The sequence below is a fragment of the Meleagris gallopavo genome, chromosome 5 (genome assembly GCF_905368555.1).
Source record: "Meleagris gallopavo chromosome 5, MGAL_WU_HG_1.1, whole genome shotgun sequence".
Taxonomy (NCBI): domain Eukaryota; kingdom Metazoa; phylum Chordata; class Aves; order Galliformes; family Phasianidae; genus Meleagris; species Meleagris gallopavo.
In genome coordinates this window covers 43,028,131-43,048,670 of record NC_139408.1, presented here as the reverse complement: position 1 = coordinate 43,048,670, position 20,540 = coordinate 43,028,131, and the positions used below count along the sequence as shown (strand labels likewise).

At 34.4% G+C, this 20,540-nt stretch overlaps 1 protein-coding gene across 3 annotated transcripts in view; it reads right to left on the bottom strand.

Annotated features, from left to right (window-relative positions):
- TTC8 (tetratricopeptide repeat domain 8) overlaps positions 1-20,540 on the bottom strand; it is a 36,366-nt gene that overhangs the window by 2,438 nt on the left and 13,388 nt on the right. For all 3 annotated transcript variants that reach the window (XM_010711809.4, XM_019615818.3, XM_085225475.1), the window contains 10 exons: positions 20,175-20,238; positions 19,859-20,018; positions 18,909-18,998; positions 16,077-16,121; positions 10,000-10,085; positions 8,725-8,812; positions 6,171-6,281; positions 4,063-4,202; positions 2,610-2,784; positions 1,231-1,353 (listed from right to left, as the gene is read on the bottom strand). In XM_010711809.4, coding sequence (XP_010710111.2) covers positions 1,231-1,353; positions 2,610-2,784; positions 4,063-4,202; positions 6,171-6,281; positions 8,725-8,812; positions 10,000-10,085; positions 16,077-16,121; positions 18,909-18,998; positions 19,859-20,018; positions 20,175-20,238 — 1,082 coding nt within the window. The remainder of the gene's footprint in view (positions 1-1,230; positions 1,354-2,609; positions 2,785-4,062; positions 4,203-6,170; positions 6,282-8,724; positions 8,813-9,999; positions 10,086-16,076; positions 16,122-18,908; positions 18,999-19,858; positions 20,019-20,174; positions 20,239-20,540) is intronic.

The following is a 20,540-nucleotide window of genomic DNA, read 5'->3' as shown; positions in this document are numbered from 1 at the left end:
GTGGGTAACAAGGATCTAATGCAATCTTCATAATTCTTGTAAGAAGTAATTTGGAGTTCTATTTATTAGGCCTTAACAGACTCCCAAATGACCATGCGTTCTGTTTTGCTCAGCCTAAATTGCCCAAACATTTTGAAGAATATGGTAAATAGTTTCTCCCATGAAAGAAAGAAATAAAGAAAAAGATCTTTGGGCCTAGGATGTACTTTTAAACAAATCACTGAGGGAATTTGAAGCTGTAAAACTTGACTCTGATTAAATACTGAACAATCTACTTGCTGGAGTCAGTCCTTTTTCTGACCAGCAAAACAATGTTAAAACTAATAAAAATTAAGTATCAGAGCATGCATTTTCATGCCATAAATTCAACAGAAAATTTGGATCAACTTCTGAACACATTCACTATAGCATGGAGAATGTGGAAATATATCACATCTTTTAAAAACAGTGATATCCGTAAAGTGGAAAGGTAGAGAGCATAGAATTCATTGACTCCCTCAATCCAGCAACTTTGAGCACATGCATGAAATAACATTGTGAAACAAAATAAATTCATAGACAAGCAAAATGTCTTCATATTTTTTTCTACACTTTTTGCTCTGAACGATCCTAATTTTTGTTATGCATGTGATGCAAGAAGAAAATTGAAAATTTTAAGCTGAAAAAGAGTATACAGAACATTTGATTACAGTGTAAAGGCTCTCTAGTCCTAGTTGTTAGCAATGACTTCTTCTGCAATGGATAGAAGTTCTACCTAGGATTTAAATGTCAGTAGTATGACTGAATACGAAACTGAAACCAAAACTCAACTTCATCTGTCACTGAAAACATCCAGTGCTGGGCTCATTTCCATGGTGATCTCCAGCCTACCTGAATAAAGCTAACTTCAGAATGATTTGCTCTTAAAAAATGTATTTTAAAGAGCCATTATATTATACTATATTGTAGCTCCCCGATGTCTACATGTACCCCAAAAATAGTCTTGCTCCCAGGCAGAAAGGTTAAAATAGTCCACATTAATTCTAATGGTTCAACAAACAGATACTATATTTTGCTGTATGTGTATAAAAGTGATTGCTTTCAGCCAGCTGTGTTTGTTAATTACACAGCTAACTGCAACATAACACAGCATACCCACTTTAGGTAAAATGAGCCACCAACTTTCCTGACGTGTTCTAGTATAAGCAGGCCAGAGGAAGCATTCTGCTTAGGTACATCTTCAACACCAACCTGTTCAATGTGACCTTTTTGCATTTCCAGCACAGCCAAGTTGTTGTAAGCTTCTGCATAGTCGTTATTGTTGACTAAGGTCAGTTTGAAACACTGGTAAGCCAGATTCAGGTCTCCTATCCCCTAAAAATAAAAACTGCATTTTAATTTGTGAAAATACTGGAAACAACATGCATCTGTTTTGCAGTCTTGGTTATCTTTTTCATCCATATGTACTACCATGAAGTGCAAATTACAATAAAAACATGCTGATCAGAACCATGTGTGCTTTCTTCCCAGATCATCTCATTTGCTTCTCATTCTTTATCCAGACAGCATTGTTCCTCTCCAGGACAAATTTCCATGCTTCAAGTGAGATTCAGTTCATCCAATTTAACTTTTAGATGGCAAGAGTATCGTCTAAAGACGATGCAATATGATACCTTTTATAACAAGGTAAGGAAAATAGAAATGTCTCCAGGCAAAAAATCATCCTGCTTCTCAGTCTCTTCATGGATTAAAAAAAAAGCCATATAAAGCTACTTATTACAAGATAGAAAAAGGGAGATTAATCTCTTTGTATGGAGCCACTGACTGCTTTAATGCTCTAGTTTTAGGACAAGACTGATACAGCATCAGGTTAAATCTTCTAAGTGAAAAATGCTGAAAAATACACGCATACCAGTTCAGTTTTTGGTGCTTTAGGCAGTATAAATTAATGTGTTTATCCTAGTTACTGTACAAACAAGAACAGCTGAGTTTCTCTCTGACTTAAGTTAAACAGTAATCAGCATTTGGACAGACCCTGTAATGGGAAAGCTAACAAAAACATTATTTAGTAACCCTATTCTGGGCAGATAAACAGATATCTAACACAACTTCTGGCAGAAGATCCATAAAAATGGTCACTTAATACGAATTAGTGCACAAAAAAGTTAACAAATTTTATTACATAATTACAAAATACTTTTGTTGCCTACCATAAGAGGGTAACATGCCTCCCCAGCTACCCACTGCTCAGCATTTTTTATGACCAGAAAATCAATCTGATGTTTTATGTCACATAAGTTACAGCCCAGAGAAAAATATCTTGAATGCAATTTTTTGTTGGACTAGCCCCTAAGGGCTGGGACATATTGCAAATTTTCAGAAAGAATGGAAGGCTGAAGATGGTTGGGGAGGGAGTGTCTTTTAGCAGGAGTAAATTCTATTCCGTGATCAAACTTTGCCTCTTCTTCTCTCCTGAAATGCAAATAAACCCCTAGTTAAGTCTGTACTGTACTTTATCCATGACAATATCAGCTTTCATATTTCAAAGTACGACAGAGATTCCTTCCAAGCTATTTTCCAGTTTCTGTAAAATAATACTTTTTTAGAAGGACTGTTAGTATTTTTCGTACCACAGCCACGTGTCCCAAGTTGTACCACACATCTGCTGTCTCCTCTTCATTTTCAGCCAAAAACAGCGCACGTTCAAATGAAGTTAGTGTCATATCATACTGCTGGGCATAGAAGCAACAGAGGCCCAGATTGTTAAAAAGCTGGTAGTTATAAACGCCCATCTGCAGGAGCCGTCTAGATTGAAAGAAAATATTAATTTATTTTTAAGATCAATTTAAAATATGAGTTCTATTCTTAATGACAAAATTATCTTCTCCTTAGTCCCTATTCCAAAAGAGTGTGGTAACCATGTAAGTTAACTTTATTTTGTGCTCAGACAATTTTGTTATAGTCCAACATTTGGTTAAGGTTTCATGAAGGGCAGTGCAGAGCATTTCTGGTTAGTAGAATTAGAGCTGTACAAAACAGTCTTCATGTAAATTAGATAAGTTCTGGCATTTTGACAGCGTCACGTGATCTGACTTTACTGTAAAACAGAGCTGTACACAGATTTTCTCCATTTCCTCTTTCCAGTCCCTTAACCTCAATCAGGCTGTAATTTTCTCCAGCTATTCTTCATAAGTCTTCATATTTCAAATTCTTGTTTCATTCCTATCCTTCTTTAATCAGTACCACTGCATCTAGTATATGAATCTACACTGATCTTACTTTTGAAGCATAAGTCAAGTTTTGATTCAAATCGATTTTGTCTTTTAGGATAGAGATGTTTTATAAAATTCAGCTGATTAACATTTATAGGGAAAACAGATATGCTAAGAGGGCCAGGGTTTAAGAGGGCTGCTGTCATCGGTATCACTGTGAGTTTCTAAACTTAAAGCATAAGGCAGCTCAGGTACACCAGACATGACGTAGCAGTGCTTGTGCCGACTTCAGTCGGTAATACATTCCTAGACTTAGGAATATGAGTCAGACTCCTTCGCAATGTGGCTGTATTAAAATAAAAAAAACAGGCATCATTTAAATGTCTTTTTATTACTTGCAGCAAAACACAAGGGAACCCCAGTCCACATTCAAGTAAGAGGTTTTGTGGTCACAACTACCCATGCCTTCAGGTAGAGTTTTTCAAAGCCCTCTCCTTCTCCAAAGGCTGAACAGGAAGCCCATATGCCTCCTGAAAGCAAATGAAGTTGAGAGTAAGGTACAATGTTCTTAAACTGCCTCATGTTGTGAGAGATCATTTCTGGTTTATTAATCAAACAATTGGTGATTTAAATAACCTCTTGATACCTCTACAAGCTTCATGTGCAGCAATGAGAAATTTTTGAGAGAGATGTAATTATCACTGGCAGAGAAGATATGTAAATTAGTGAGCTGATTTTATGGTGATCTTTGTCCAAAACTTTATCAATGTCTATCTCTTAGCATTCTTGTTTTCCTGTCAGCATTACAAAAGCCAACCCTATCAACCTTCTATGCATCCAGTTCCTCCTCCCTCCCCACAAGAACAGATACCTATAGAACCGCAGAGCTATCTCAGGCTGGTCTGAGTAAAAACGGTTACTGCCAATGCATGCTATTGCTTCCACGTGAGTATTGTCTTGTTTTAAGACCTCTTTATAGTACTCTGCAGCTGAAGATATATCGTTCATTTCCTATATAAGGGGGAAAAATCAGATTAATTCTACTTTTATCAGCAATTTTTTATAATAAAACTTACCCAAATGTCTATCTACTGAGTGCTTTATCTGTGTCCTGCACAGTACTTAATTGAGAGTAATACTGTATGCTTTTACAGTTCACTAATTGTACAGTGCTAAATCACTGATCAGCAACTTCTGAAGTGACACACATCCATGAGAAGAATGCATTTATCAATACTAGCTGTACTTGTCATACTTCCATGCCATTGGTACAAAAAAGATATTTTTTCAAGAAAGACTGGCCATAAGCTCAGCATGTATAATGGGTATTTGCTAGTTTTTGTACAACACCTTAAGATACACAGTACTGTCCAGCCAATTTCCCAGTAGGAAATCATACAGAAAACTTATTTCCCCTGACAATGTCTCCATTATTTTCAGTGTTTTCTAAGTCAACTCATGAATTGCTTTGAACATAAATGAGAGTATAATTGTACATGAAGAATTAGTATGTGCCTTTGAAAACAGGAATCATGGATATATTACCAAAACTTGGACTCGCTAGTATATGCCAGTTCAGAGAACTATATTTTATTTCAAAATATGCTTGGATATATGCTAGTAGGCAAATGAATCAGGGTGGATTCTTTGCTGTAAACAACATCACTGTTTCTGAGGAATGCACGTCACCACAAGACCTTGTTCCATATTAGAAGAAAATAAAGTGGTTAAAAACACACTTCTGTGTTCAGAGAGGAATAGTTTCTACCTGTGTGCTGTAGATAGATTGTACTTTCAATCTAGAGAAAGAACAAACTTTTATTTACCCTTAGCAGCACATTCAGCCATTAAAAATGTATTTCCTGCCATTAAAGGAAACAGTACTAAAGCTGTCCCTGTACGAATGCTTTTTTTAAAACCAAATAAGGTCCATAACTCTTTCTGCAACCAGAAAGCAGTGGCAGAGAAAAGTTCTGATTAAGATGCCTGATGCATATATTCCATTTATGACTGTGTAGCAGAACAGCCCTCTGCTGCAGTACAAATCTTTGCTAATAAAGCTATAATCCTGCACTCAGGTGTCAGTGTAAAAACTATACCCTGTCAACTGCAGGCTTCTCTTTAATAATTCCTTAAAGGGTTATGCAATGTTATGTATATGGTTCTGCAAAATCATATTCATATTAAAAACTGCTTAACAATTCAGAAAGAAATGCCTCCAAAATTATGCAGATATTTTCTTCCTTGCTGAAGGACAAAAAGGATTTAATATGAAAATGGATTAATGCTTAGGGGTTAGATGAAAATGATGAGAATAGGAAAGAATGCCAAATATGAATGTAGAAAAAAGAGCACCTCATGACTTTGTTTTAAACATTGGTTTGGGAATATAATCATTAAGTCCACTACTTAACATGAAGATACACATTTCAAAAATGCAAAATATGTGGTTACCAAGCTAAACTGAAACAACTACTTTAAAACTAATCCTAATTAAAATAACAACTATTTCCATAACTAAGAAACATGTTCCAACTGTCCTCACCAGCTTAACAAGTCAACTGTGACTTATGGGACAATAAGGACAACCCTTATCAGTAGTCTATCTCGCTGCTCCATTCTGCCAGCAGGCTGTTGGTGACTTAAGCAGTTCTAGTCCAATTTAAAATACTTGTAGATGAACTAGACCTAGATACATGGACAACATCTGGAACATTTGATTTAATGTGATTTTAAGATTTTAATGTTCTGCACATCTGAACAAGGGATAATAGGATCCCACTGTTGTAACAAACCACTGAAATAAGTGTCCAAGACTCCCCTAACACTACTTCGGAATCTTAGATTGTATTATTGCATTAATTAATACTGTAGATCAGTGTGCTTAATTTCTGATGTCTTTACACTTATATTCAACTGCTGGCTCTTCTACTTGCTTGGGCAGCTAACCTTGGCCACAATTACATATTGCATGCATACCTCGTAGATTCTGGCAATTCCACAAATAAGTGTCACTTCTCCTGGAAATCGTTCTAATCCTTGCCTGAAAAGGTTTACTGCTGTTACAGGCTGATCCAAACGCACATACACCTAAGAAAATAAAGTGTATAAAAAATTAAAATGTCCTTTTATACTCATACTCTTGTTCTACAAGGGAGGTTAAATGGAAGGAATGAATCCTCCCACATTAGCTGAGATTGTGGATAATATTACAAAAATAAGGCAGCTAATACTGAATAAAGATAAAATAGGCTAATTAATATATTAATATAATAGGCTAATTAAGATAATTAAATTTGAATGCATATCATCTAGACATTATTAATTAATCTAGACATTACTAATAAGCTAAAAAAGGTTATCACCATATCAAAATAATAAAACTGACACTGAGGTGCACGTATTACCATGAATATTTTCATGTTTAATATAGTTCTAAAAATGTATATCTGGGCTTGAAAGTACTGCATATTCAGGTTGATAGTGCTGAAATAACAAAATATTTTACTTAGTCTAATTAGACTTTACTGCACCAGGCAGTGATGCTGTCAAATTTCCTTAATGCTCTGCCAGCTTTTCCTCTCACATAAATAATAAAATCCCTTAGCAGCAAGAAGGCACTTCAGTTCTTGTGATTTTGGCTTCTATGCTGATTATGACCACTTGTGATGTGGATAACTTTGTGTGATAATTAGATAGAGGATGTCAATGTGTTGATAGGGGCCACCTCTGCAGCAGTCTAAGAGTACAAATCTAAAGCCTTCCAGTTGCGGGATATCTTAAAAAGCAGCTACAGCAAAGGAAACCCTCCTCACTCACCTACTTTGAGAAACTAGATGACTACAGTGACTTATCTGTCTCCCACTGAGTAGGAAAGTGTTTGAGTGCTCCTGATGGAAAAATATCACATTTAATAGCAATACTTGACATACCTGAAATTTTAGTAACCTGGAAGTTTATTTGTTTGCATGTTTGGTTTTTTACCTCATCTAGCTATGAAGCTATCTTCATATTGTTAGAATAAGAACTATTAAAAAGAGGAGATAAACTCCATAAGATATATTCCTTTTTAAAAATCTTTTTGTTTATGAAGTACATTTTATCTTTTACCCTGGTATAAAAATCCCAGCCAGTCTGGGTCATGAAATACTTTGTAACTTCTCAACAATCTTGACTTGTTTTAATGGTCTCTACTTTTTCAGTTTTCTTTCAATCTTTTAACCTTTCTTTCATAAATTACATTTCAAAGGAGTTAGCTTTCAGGAAAACTTAAAATAGAACTAACAAACTCTTGCTAACTGTTGTTATAGAGAATGTAACAAGAAAACTAATAGGGAGTGCAGTATTGGTCAGTTTACACTGAACTTGAGGTAATCCTATTAGTTTTTCAATGACTGCTTAACTCAAGATTTATCTTCTCAGTATTGTCAGATCAAGATATAACTCAGTGTCCTATTCTATTGCCTGTCCACCCACAGTCACTAACTCATGTTGTGTGATGCCTTCTACTTGAGCTAGCTGGTCTATGGAGTGGGAAGTAGAAGTTCAAACCTGCTCTTACATGAGCTGGTGGTGAGAAATAGCAGTACACATCTCCCATAATAAATCACTGTTTGTTAGTCCAATCCAATGTTAGTTGGATCATTCTTCGTAGATAATGTATTTTGCAGAGTGACTCCTGTTAGTGATACAATTCTAAAATGACTAAGCTCAATGAATAAACTAACTCAAACTGCTGTACTGAAGATACATCTTCAGATATAAATGGTAATTTACAAACCAAAAGTAAACAGCTCAAGAATACAAAGGTACAGCAAGTATCATAATATGAATAACTAAATTATCTACTGCTAATGAGGATTTGTGGATAGATTTGAGACAGCTGCCTTGACAAGAGCTGACAGCAAAACTGATTTCATCTCTTTTTAGTACTACAGGAAGAAAAATGCAGGTTTAGTTTCTCAGAGGCAATCTCACTTTGAATGTCTTGGAAAATGCTTAGAGTCTGATGTGTGTGAGATCTGCAAATAAGTAATTCTGAGGCTCAGCTGTGCTATTTGCTTTCTTAAGGATTTTAATGCCTTTATTTAAGCAGAACATTCTTTTCTTCAAGGTCTCTGACTGCTTTCTCAGTTTGTTTTGATTTTGCTTGTGAAACTATGATTTTGATCTTCACTCTTCACTTACTGATTTATTCCATTAGTTTCCTAGGAGACCATGGATAGCTACACTATTCCTCATACTGAAACTCCAATAATTATTTAGCTGTGTAATCTCACTGGACTTTAGAGCAAAGAACAGAGTAAGATACCAAAAGGGATTTTTTTTTCATGAAATCTGGAAGGTTCAAAATCTTTTTCAGACTATAGATTTCAATTTCAACTGTAAGCATCTTTTATCTCATGTTTATGTGGAGATCATACACTATAAACTCAATGGTGTTATCAAACTCAATACTCAGCTTTTCTGGTGTATGGACTTCTCAACGATAAGTTGGAATTTCAATTCACTCTGAAATAAGCAAATGACTTACTTTTGCCAAATACAAGATTGTATCAACCATATCCTGTTGCTTGAGAGCTGACTTGAATTGTTTTTCAGCTTCTCGAAATAATCCTAACCTAAAGAGACGACAGAGAGATGTAGAAGGTTGAGGGTTTTTTTGTTTTTCTTTTTTAAATAAAAGCTTATTAATTAATGAAGCAGGGCACACTAAACCAAAAAGGAATTGTCCAAAACCATACTTTAACGTCACGCAAAGAAAACTTATGTTGAATATATTGAGATTATAAAGACAAACATTTAAAATTATGAAAAAGACAAATTCATGACATCACAATTCTATGGAAGACAACAATATGTGATCCTAGTTGTCTGATATAAGTGCACTTTGAATGACTGTAAAAAATATTTTTGACAACATATGAAGTTAACATTCTTTTAGTATTTGTCATTCACTGCTCTTTCTTGAAAAACAACAACAACAACAACAAAAACCCATAGATATTCCTGTCATGAAAATTAATATTACTAAATTAGAACATTATCAGTCTTTTTTCATCTACGGTCACTGTATGTTTCCCAGTGAATACAGAGAACCCTATTTAGCATTTTTAATCTTACTAACAATAGTTCTCTCTTCTCATTCACGTAAATACTCTTAAAAATAATGCATAGTTCCATGTGAAACCTACTGCTTTATGAATAGCAGTAGAGACTTCTGCTACTTTGGATAGATAATAGAAAGGACAGTAGGACATTGCTTGCTGGTTTTTTTTACACAGGTTTGCAGAGGAACATGAGAACTTCTGGGTCTTGCACAAGTCCCCAGATGACAATGTATTCTGGCTGTATATTGTTAATAATAACAGTATAATAACACTGTTTCTGATTTCCGTCTTCTGGAACAAATATAACAGTGGCCCAGTCTTCTCAGTTGCCATCATCTCATTATAATCCTGCATTTCTACTCCTTGGGTCTTCCTGCCCAATACAAAGCTGTCTTGTTTAACTGTTATTTCTTTCATCACCTACGTTCATTCTGTTAACAGTAGTTTTGTTTATTTACTGACTCTTCAAACAGTGCCTTCAAAAAACTTTAATGAAGTTGAAGCTGCAAATAATTTAGTTATTTAAAGGTACTCAATACTGGCTCTTTCACCTTCAGCACCAGACCCTAATCTCCTTGTATTAAAGTACAGACCTTTCTAACTAAAAAACACTGAACTATTTTTGACTCTTCAGCACACAGCAGCTCAGGTCCTGCACTTTCACTCACTGATCACTGAAGAAATGAACAACGGCTTACCTATAGAAACACTTCCCAATTTGGACTTTCCACCACCAGTCCTTGAATTGTGCGTGTTCAGTGGCAAGGGCTGCCAAATCTAGAGCCTTCCAAAACAAACCCATCATCTTAACATTAATATCTTCAATATTTACATAGAGAAAAAGAAACATGAAGTGAACAACATAAAAACTTTTCTAAAGAGAAAACATTGAACAAACAGTCCTGGTAAACCTGAGTGAGTGCACAGATTTCTTTTCTATTTTTACAGTTTGTTGCATAAAGTAGTTGAAAGGATAACTTTTTTCCTAATAGTTTCTGGTAGTGCAAGAAGAAAATACAAAATTAATTTGATTAGAGTTCTAAATTGCAGCTTCAGAATTCCAGACTTCCCTTCTTGGTTCATGGTAAGTTGTTGAAAACTAGTAGAAATATACTAAAGAAATTGTTCTGCCAGTTTGAAATACTACAAAAATTGTCATCTCATTGCTAGTATCAGGCTGCCTCCACTTCTTGGAACTCTCAGGTTATGTAAATAATTACACAATAGTAAAAACAGACAATCTCAAGAAACAGCTACTGATAAGGGTGGAATGCTAGGATCTCTTCTACCTGGTATACTGGAAACACAGGTACACTCATCAATGTGCTGTCATTGGCTATCATAGACAGAATCTGTGGCTTTTTGTGTTTTAGCTATCATTTCTAGACTTCTCTTAAACTGATGTTTTCTGTACCAAAAGCTACCAAAAAGCAAATATTATATTTGTTTATTCAAAATTCCAGTTTAACAGAGAATATATCAAGGTGACACAATGTGCTTTTTGTTTTAGGAATAGTCTTAAAAGCTTTAAAGCATAAAGAAATATAACAAAGAAATTATTTTCTCTGTTTTAATGAACACTTTATAGATCACAGAGATAAGAAACTAGATGTCTGTTACAAATAATGTAGAAGAATTCTGTGCACTGCTCAACTTGTTGCACAAAAAGCAATAGTTTCCAGGAAAAAATTGTCAAATACTTGAAATACGACAGAGTCTAATTTAGTGACACCTGCCTTTGGGCTTGATTCCTGTTTTTTGCTAGCTGAGGCTGAAGTAATAAACAAAGAGTGGCAAAGTCAGTGGAACTGCATCAACTTAAACAGGTTGCTCTCTTTTGCCTCTGTGAAAAAGAATGTTTTTTGTAGCAATTTGGTTTAAGGATTTGTTCTGATAGTGTCCTCAAGTTGAGAGACAGCTGTCAATCTCAGCTTCTGTGACAGAAGTGAGAAAACTGAGGACTGCTTACATCCCTGAAGTCACTATTTGTTTCAGGTATGTGGAATCCTAGAAGCCCTCAGATGCCAGAGATTATCTTTGCTGCCTTTTGTTTCTTAATAGCTTTGCAAATTGCACAACAGGACTCCTGGACTACAGCTACATGGGGAAAAACTTGCTTCAAGAAAAAAATCATGCATCCTTTCTATACAAATACTTTCAACTGAAGGTACATAAGCAATTCTATACTGGTATGCTTCACTGAGAAAATTCTGGAAAGCAGCTGAGTTTTCAAATTTGTAAAGAATGTGTGCATCTGTCAGATACCACACCTGTTTCAAACAGGCCACAAGCAGCCACATAAAAGAAGTAAGGATCATCCTATAAATAACATACTTTAAAGAGCCTTCCTTAGAGCGTTCTGGTGACAAGGATTCAAGGAGAAGGCCTGAATTTCAAACAGCCATCCCTTCTGTAGCTACACATTCAGCTTTCTTTCTGGTATCCTAATTATTTCTGAAAACTATTTTATGCAAGGCTAACAATTCTGGCTGCTATTGGGAAGCAGGAACTAAGACTGCTTCAGGCGTAGTAGACCATAACAAGAGTACTTTTGCTGTTAGTGCAGACGTTGGAATCTTACTGTGATCTTATTACTAGCATCAAGAAACAAAGCACAACTTTATTCTGAAATCAGTTTCTGAAACTCAGTAAATCCTGTTTTTATACTTTTCTGTTAAGGAAATGGGAAAGGAGTAGGAATATCCTATTCCTGATCTTTTACATGTAATCACAAAACCCACAAATATTATCAACATTTCTGCAGAGTTTGCCAAAAAAGTCTTTATGCGTATCAGCATCAGATTCCTGCACACCAGTAGTTAAGACTTTCTGATGGTATTACAATGAATTCTTTTGACAATGTGGCCTTTGAAATGTTAATTTGTTAAAACAGACTTTCAAAATATTTCAGCTTCATTCTGATGCAAACTTCTTTTTCAATCACACAGTTAAGGTACAAATCAACGTTCAAACTGCACAGCATGTTAATTTAAAAACAATAATAACAGTTCTAAGTGTTCAAAGTGTTCTCCAGCCCTGCGCATTGCTGAGTATTGGTACAGTCATACTAATATCTAGTAGAGAAAGACAGTGAAGACTGTAGATTGACAGACACTGTTACCTACTTTCAAGGATTTTCACTTGTAACATACGTAGCAGGGGAAAAAAAAAAAAAAGAAAAAAAAAAAGGATTGTCCAAAAAGTTTTAATTAATTTTAGGATAAAGATACAAACTAGTATATATCATCTGGGAATACTGGTCAGCTGAGACTGTGACTCTTAGAGCACTTAGCATATTTATTCATGAACGCAGGAGTCTCTGTCATCAACAACATTAATCCTGGGAGGTCTTTCATGCTATATTTAGCATGATTCTGAGACTTTTTTTAAAGTCTAAATTTAAGACTAAATTTATTTTTTTAACAATTACTCTCCTTAACTAAACTGTGCTATATTACTACAGTCCTACAAGCTGTATTATACTATTGTATTGCAAAATTAAATCAGTAAACACATATTTATTTCAAACTCGGTTATTTCATTCATGGCATTGTCATCAAGAAATTGTATATAATCAAGAAATTATATATATGGAAACAATAGGAGGCATCTATTGCTTCTTTCACATGCTGTTGGATAGAAACAATTCTTCCAGCAATTGTTATTGACTAAATTCTTACTTGCAGGCAAACTGACACAGGATAATCTAGAAAACAGCTGAGTAAATGACATCAACCATGGTCAATTTAAAACAATTTATTTGGATGAGTGTCTTCTGAAATTCTGTGGTTTGTAAATCATTCCATTATAAATAGATTTCTATCAGAGTATATTAACTTCAAATTATTACGAAGAACAAGGGTGTATCACAGGTCTTAATTTCTGGACCCCAAGGATATATCATACATTCTTTGTTCTGCCTCAGGACAAAATGTGTTGTTATCATCATCTACCTACAAACAGTGGTAGGATACAATGTCACAGCCTCCTGTTGAAATAAGTAGAAGCTGAACTATTTCTGGACAAGTCTTTTAAACTGCTCTGCTCTTACTGCACATAGGCCATAAAATGGCATTTAGAAATACTCAAGGAATATAGAAAGCCTGTCTTCAAAATAGAACAAGTCAAGAAAATAATGCATAGGGTAATAGGAGTTTCTTCAGAGAAGTATTAGTATTACAAGTATTAGAATTATTAGTATTAGTATTAGAAGTATTTCATTAAGGTAGATGAAAGAATTTTGAATGCATTTCCATGTGCTGAATAAGCTCACTGCTCTTCTTCCTTCCCCCAGGTTATGACAATTGATAGATTACAGATATACTTACAGTTAATTTAAACTGAGTTTCTAGTGTTATTTGTGTGGTTGAATGCACACTGATTAATGATATTCCCAACTGAAATTGCCATGACATTTTTTTTCTTTCTATAGACTGGCTGAATACTAAACAGAAGCAAAGTGATAGAACTGCTGCCCTTGCTTTTAAAATAATAATGCAGTTGAAAACACATTGTTCCAGATCAGCAGGGTGACAAAGGAACATACCCTCACTGTTACTTTTGTGTTTTATTTGTAAAACTGCAGGAAATCATCTTTAAATTCTAGCCATGCAGATAGATTGCTAGTAGAGGTTCTTCCATCAGTGCAGTCACACTGAGCCAATTTCCCAGGATTTGATCTAAACTCTTTCCAAGCTTTTTCATCTCATCTTATGCAGAAAGCTGTTTTTTTCCAGAGATGCAAGAAATATCACTGAATGTTGGATGATCAAGTCAGATTCCAGTCAACTTTTAAACCATCAACATGTCTACTGAATCCAAAATGATCACAATCTTTTCAGGGAGAAGGGAGAAAACGAATCAGTGAAATGTCTTTGTTAGCAAGGGTGAATCAACAGTGACACAGCTGAGTTAAAGCCAAAATTATTTATTTTTCAGTTCATGAAAATTTCATGCAGATGAGATTCAACAGGAAGGAAGGACAGCTTGGAGAACTGAACTGCATTGAAAATAGTAGAGAAGAAAGTGTGGAACAAAGAGAAATAGATTCAAGCATGAGTAAGCAAACTGAACAGTCCCCAAAAAACCTTAGTAAAACCCACTGCAAACTAAAGGCACCTTGTACTGTGAACTAAGACATTTTTTTTTTTCAAGGACAAGATGCTATTATTAACCGAAAGTGTCAAACTCTCTATCATTATACAATAAATAGTGGTGACTAAGCAACACTGACACTTCTTTGCTTTAAGATTTACTGGGTGCATAAAAAAACAGAGTCAAAACTTTTCTTATAAGTCAGTCGGTAATCCTGGACTCTCAGCAGAGATTTCAAAGCACATGCCGTAGAATTCTTCTAAGAGCGTTTTTTTGGAGTGCTTGGAAAATTACTTGCATTATATGAAATTATCTGACCAGACTAAGGATCCTTCAAGTATGGGTTACATTCTGGGACCAATTCTTAGTGAACAGAGTTCCAAGTAACAAACAGCGTTCCTATTATTAGAGGCATAAAAAGCAGGCCCTTGATGTTGATTATGAGAATATGTAAATGCTAATTGCAGTTTCTCTCTGATGTATCTGACAATTGCACTTACTGGTTCAACCACATTTTGGATTAACAGTGCATTGCAATTCAATCCTCTTAGAAAAATGCTATGCAATAAATTGACAGTGTACCACTAGAATCATTTGATACTAGATTAAAAGCTCCACGTAGCAGTACATTTGGAATTGATTCTGATCTGCGCTGTCAACAATGAAATATATTTATGTGTTATTAACTGTGGAAAATGACAGTGTCAAAGATGTAGCATTGGTGTTTAACTTCGTATCTAATCACAACCAGTTAGGAGTCCAGCAGAATGCACTACTGACACTAGCTATTCTCTAATAGAAACTTCAAGCAGAAATTTTGATTCTATTTCAACTTGATACATATATCCTATAGAGTACGGAAATATTCTGACACTTTATTTATTCAGTAAACTAATTATTTCCCTGGATGAGCTGCCAAAAAAATTCTGCAACCTTTATTTCTCAAAGTTTAAACAATATGTACTCAAATTTGATCTTCCAACTCAGTGCAACAACATATGAAGAACAGCAGAAGAAAAATTTTGTATAGCATAAGAGGCAAACTATATCATTAGGAAAACTTGTGGAGAAAAAATGTTATAGACAATGGTGTGGACAATATACTCTTTCCCTTGAGACTACAGAACACCTCAATGCTATGGAATTACATTTCTAACAAAAGTGTCCAAACTTCTATTGATATTTTATTCTTCTGTAGTTAATACATTTCATTTCCACACACACAAATGCATAAGCAACAATCTCAGTGGCTTGAAATGTCAAACAATGCTCAAGACAATAACTAACTACTTGTACTCTATCAAATATTTTCACCTTCTTCTTGTAATAGGCTATCTATGTCCTATCACTTAATGTCAGGCCTTGAATGCTCTGAATCTTCTAGACAGTTCAATAATCTGATGTGTACTACTGCTCAGACTCCAGTAAATTCTGTAAATGTGAAATCATTTATTATGAGATTCTTACCATATTGATAAATAAGGGATCTAATTTTACAATATTAGAATATTTTGCTTTAAAAAAAAAAAAAAAAAAGGAATAATCAGTATCTTGGTATTTGCACTTCTGTATTAAGATATGATGCACTACCTGGATCCTTAGTTTAATAGAATAGAATACTAAAAGAAATAACAGAATGATACTTAATAAAAACTGAAAATGGAATATATGAATTACTCACATTTTTAACGTCATTTTCATGGTGAAAAATATATTCAAACAGTGCCTGTCAGAAGAATATTTAAAACAGTTATATTTGAAGGTGAAAAATAGTAAATGTTATCTAAAAGTAATTCAGAATCTTGATTACATCTGGTAGAATATAATTCTTTGTGCAAGCAATTATATTTACACATTTCAGCAACTGAAATATACATTTCACTAAGACCTGAACAGACAAAATCTGTTGATGTGCTACATTGTCACTACAGGAAATGAATTTAACTTGCTCCAAGAGATCAGCGTTTTTAAGCTTTGGTCCTTAAAACTAAAACTAAAGCTGAGCATTACATGTCTTAAGACAAAAAAAAAAAAAAAAACAACACTCAATAAGCTATGAAATTTGGGGATCTGTAAAAGAAAAAATGCTTTTTTATTCATAAATGATAATGATATCACATTTCTGAAATTCATACACACCATAATCATAACAAAGCTTAAAATAGTAACGATTCCTGTGCTATGCTAACTGCTACAACATTTTTGCTTCATTTTTGACTAGCCCTTTATAAAACTAAATGGCTAGTACTACCTTCTAGCTGTTCTAAACTGGAATACTAAGGAGTACATAACAGGTAACAGAGTTGGTATTTAAAGTGAATATAATGATGTTGGAAGAAACTAGATTTCTAAAGAGAGTCTTGAAGCCAGAAATGTATTAAGGCAGTAATGACTGAGTAGTGTGACTTTTTTTGAAAATTGACCCTTCTGAGCATGTAAATCTCAGGTCTTAATTGCTGTTCACAGTATCTATTAAAACAAAAACCTAAACTTCCCTAGATGAAAATGTTAGCCCAGATCCACCTTCAGGAAACTAGAAAACTACAAATAAGTTGTTGTCTCTGGTGAGGAAGTAAACCACAACTTTTCTTCTACTTCTGTTCAGAAACGCATCTGCACAGGTGATTAAAAGAAAGTAAAGGATGATTACTAAAAATGCATTTACAGGCAAATTAAATAGAATAGACATTTATTTATAAGGTGAACAGAAGTGAAAATAGCAAAAGAATGGAAAATTAAGAAGTAGTAGCACACCTCCTCTACTAGTTCAATAATAAGGAAAAAAAATCAGCAAGAGTAAATCTAAGTGATTAAGATGGTATTTTCTTGGATGGCCAGCATGAGGAATTTACTGTGGCTATCTATCTATATACATGATCTTCAAAAGGATTTAAATGACTCAACATTTATGTAGACAAAAATAACTAGAATTATCTTAGTAACTATTAAAAAACCAAAAGCTAAAGAAGAGAAAACTTCCTGTTTCCTAGCAGAAACCAACTGCTAACTGAGATTTAGTAGCAGTTCTCTCTGGGGACAGGTGATAAGTCAAGTCCTACATCTAATATGGCGTTTCCTGCAATAGTCCTTAACAGGGCTGACTGTAGCTACAGGCAGAGATAAGTGACTTAGCAAACTTTGTTTGTCCATTCCTTTATACTTCAAAAACTAGGAAGACATAGCCAAGCAATTTAAAAATAGATATTATAATTTTAAAAGAGATGATAAATACACTTTCCAAAGATAAGGAAGAAGTATATAGGAGAAGTAAATACCAACATGAATACAAAAACTAGTTATGTGGATTTAAGAACTAGAAGATTTTTTGTTATCTTGCACCTCAGAGAGGTGACGGCTCAAAGAGTTTTAAAGCTTCAATCAACGATATTCAACACAAACGTAGTCTGTAGTCTCACTTCCTGCTTTAGCTTTAGCCTTAATGCTATCTTATTCTGTTAAAAAAAAAAAAGTTATAAATCTATGTAGTTCCAAATTTAAACTTAAGATTTTATATTCTGTGTGAAACATTAATGTCATAATGTATTAGCTTTGTAATACTGACAAGTACACTTGCTGCCTATGGATGTTTCCATGAGGACTGCTGATTTATATTTTTTGGCTTAAGCTTCTTTTCACATGAAATTGAAGGACAGAGTTACTCCATCTTCCCAGAAAATGCCTATTAAAAAATTGTTAAAAATATCTGTTTTGCATTCTTGAGAGCTGTTGCCAAGAATAAATACTTGCCTGAAAGCTAACCTACCTACTTAAATAGTATACACATTTATCAAAGAAAAAAATAAAACCTAGCTGTCTTTAAGAAGATCTAAGCTTAATTTCTTAGAGACATATCTTGTGTTCCTTAATCCTTCCAGGTTTCTTACATTCTCCCTATTTTATAAACTCTAGTGGGTTAAGAATAATATGTGTGCTGAGTGATTGCTAACAAGAGCATTAACTGAACAAAAGACCTGCAGTTTCTTCCAAAATGGAAAAGAACTGGTTTGTAGCTGCCCACAGTGGAGATGATAGTTTGCAAGTCTTTCGTTATTTAGCAAGACTAGAAATTACTATCTAAATCAAGTTTTAAAAAGCAGCTTGAGAAAGCAAATGAATTGCTAACCATGTATAGAAACATATTAACTAATATTTTAGAATGGAGAAGCTAACTTGAAGTATTCTGCTGTGTTTTTTTCTCTTGACTCTTTTTTAGTTGCCCTTCATCACGCATATAGTCACAGTTCAAGGCAATGTACTATTAGTCTATTTTATTCTATCCAAATGTTTTTACCAGCCTATACTTTTAACAATATCGCTTCACACATATTTTCAATTTCAAGTCTGCTAACCATTGCCAGAACATAAAAGATAAGCAAGATACAATTTTTCTCAATTTTACATCTTGAACAAAGTTCTCCGTTGTTTCTATCCCCAATCCCATGTACAGCTTCATAAGAATGATGCCAGAAAATTAGAAACAGATATCACAGTGATAACCAAAATAGTTACATACCTTTGCCAGTTCGGGTTTTTGAGCATACTTTGATAAATTCAGTCGAGACACATTTATGAAAGGGCCATCTGGATTTGTTATCATTGAAGCCTGAAGGGAAGAAATAGGCTTTTACGTGGGAAGAACCTCTACACTTTTCCAGAAATTTCTGAAAATATTAGCAATATACCAAAAGGATGAAAAACAATGCAGTTGTAGATGTATTCTTCTGCTTTGTGATAGGGATTCTTCTTCATGATTTTCATCTTTTCTGAAAGTCAGGAATCTGTCCTACTCCCATACACTCCCTGTGAAAAAGGTTGCATGAACTATATTCTGGAATTCCTTTTATTTCCCTCTCTTCACTACTTCCACAGTGTGCAAAGGCATGTAGCTTGCACAGTTATATGGACTGAAGTCAGGTGAGATATGGAACAAAAAAAATCTTCCAGAAAGGTTTAAGGAGATCAGTTCATACTCATGATAGTGAGAATTTGTAAATAATATGATGTTAAGTGGTAGTAAAGATTCATGCCAGTTGCAGTGTATTAATTTGGCCAATAGATCAGAATCAAATATACTGTATTTTCTTTATCTGATGAAGAGATAGATATTGAGAGATTAGTAATTGCTTTGTAGTAAACTAAAAAACTTGGAGGTTTCACATGCTTATGGCAAAGTCATGCCATAGTCCTTTCACTAATCTTCAGTGAATAAAAATTGGTCTCACAAAACTTGTAAATTTGTGGATTTCTGTTAATTTTTGTGGATTGGTGTACATTTTGTTCATGAACAGACTAGCAAACTAATGAGGTAATATTTCTACACTTGACTTTGGAAACAATTTAAATAAAAATGCTGATGTTCTTCAAACTTGAGTTTAAATGTACCTTTATTTCAAATACAAGGTCATTTGTCCCAGGTACAATGATCAAGAAACCTGTCTTTCTAAGAACAGTCAGGCAACTTACCGTTCCTAGCCTGACATATCTCCCAGAAGCACTACTGATTGGACGAGCTGTTAGAGCTGTTCGAGGTGTTTTTATAGCCTGTTCCATAGTACTTGGCCGTCCACTTTGTGTACTTGGTCTCACAAATCCTGTAATAGGTCTTCCTGACTGAGTTACTGGCCTGAAGATATTAAGCACATTATCCTCATGTCAACTGGAATTTACTGATAGAGAGTTTAAGCAATTATATCTGAAATATTTCATTTTAGGAAGCTAAATTTAGGATTTGCTTATGTACAACTGATCACATTTAAAAAAAAAAAAAAAGATCACATACCTAACTGCTGGGCTGGGACCTCCACCTTGGCTAGTTCCAGGGAGTTTCAAAGATGTTCCTGGTCCTATAAAATAAGAGCATTTCTCACTTCAACTTGAGATACTGCACACTTGTCCAAGGGTCTTTAAAAAATGCCTATGTCTTACAATAAATGGAAAATTTCCTTGCTCAAAGTGGGCAGTCATAGCACTAGAGAAGGAAGACTAGAAGAAACAAACTGCACAATCATTAAGTTGTTAGATTATTGCAAGAAACCTCTTATGAACATGGGAAAAAGTAATATTCTGTATACTACTCCTCTAGTTATGTCTTTCATCCTTTTCCTACAGATGTGAAGTATGTGCTGTTCCTCTTTACTTTTCCTAA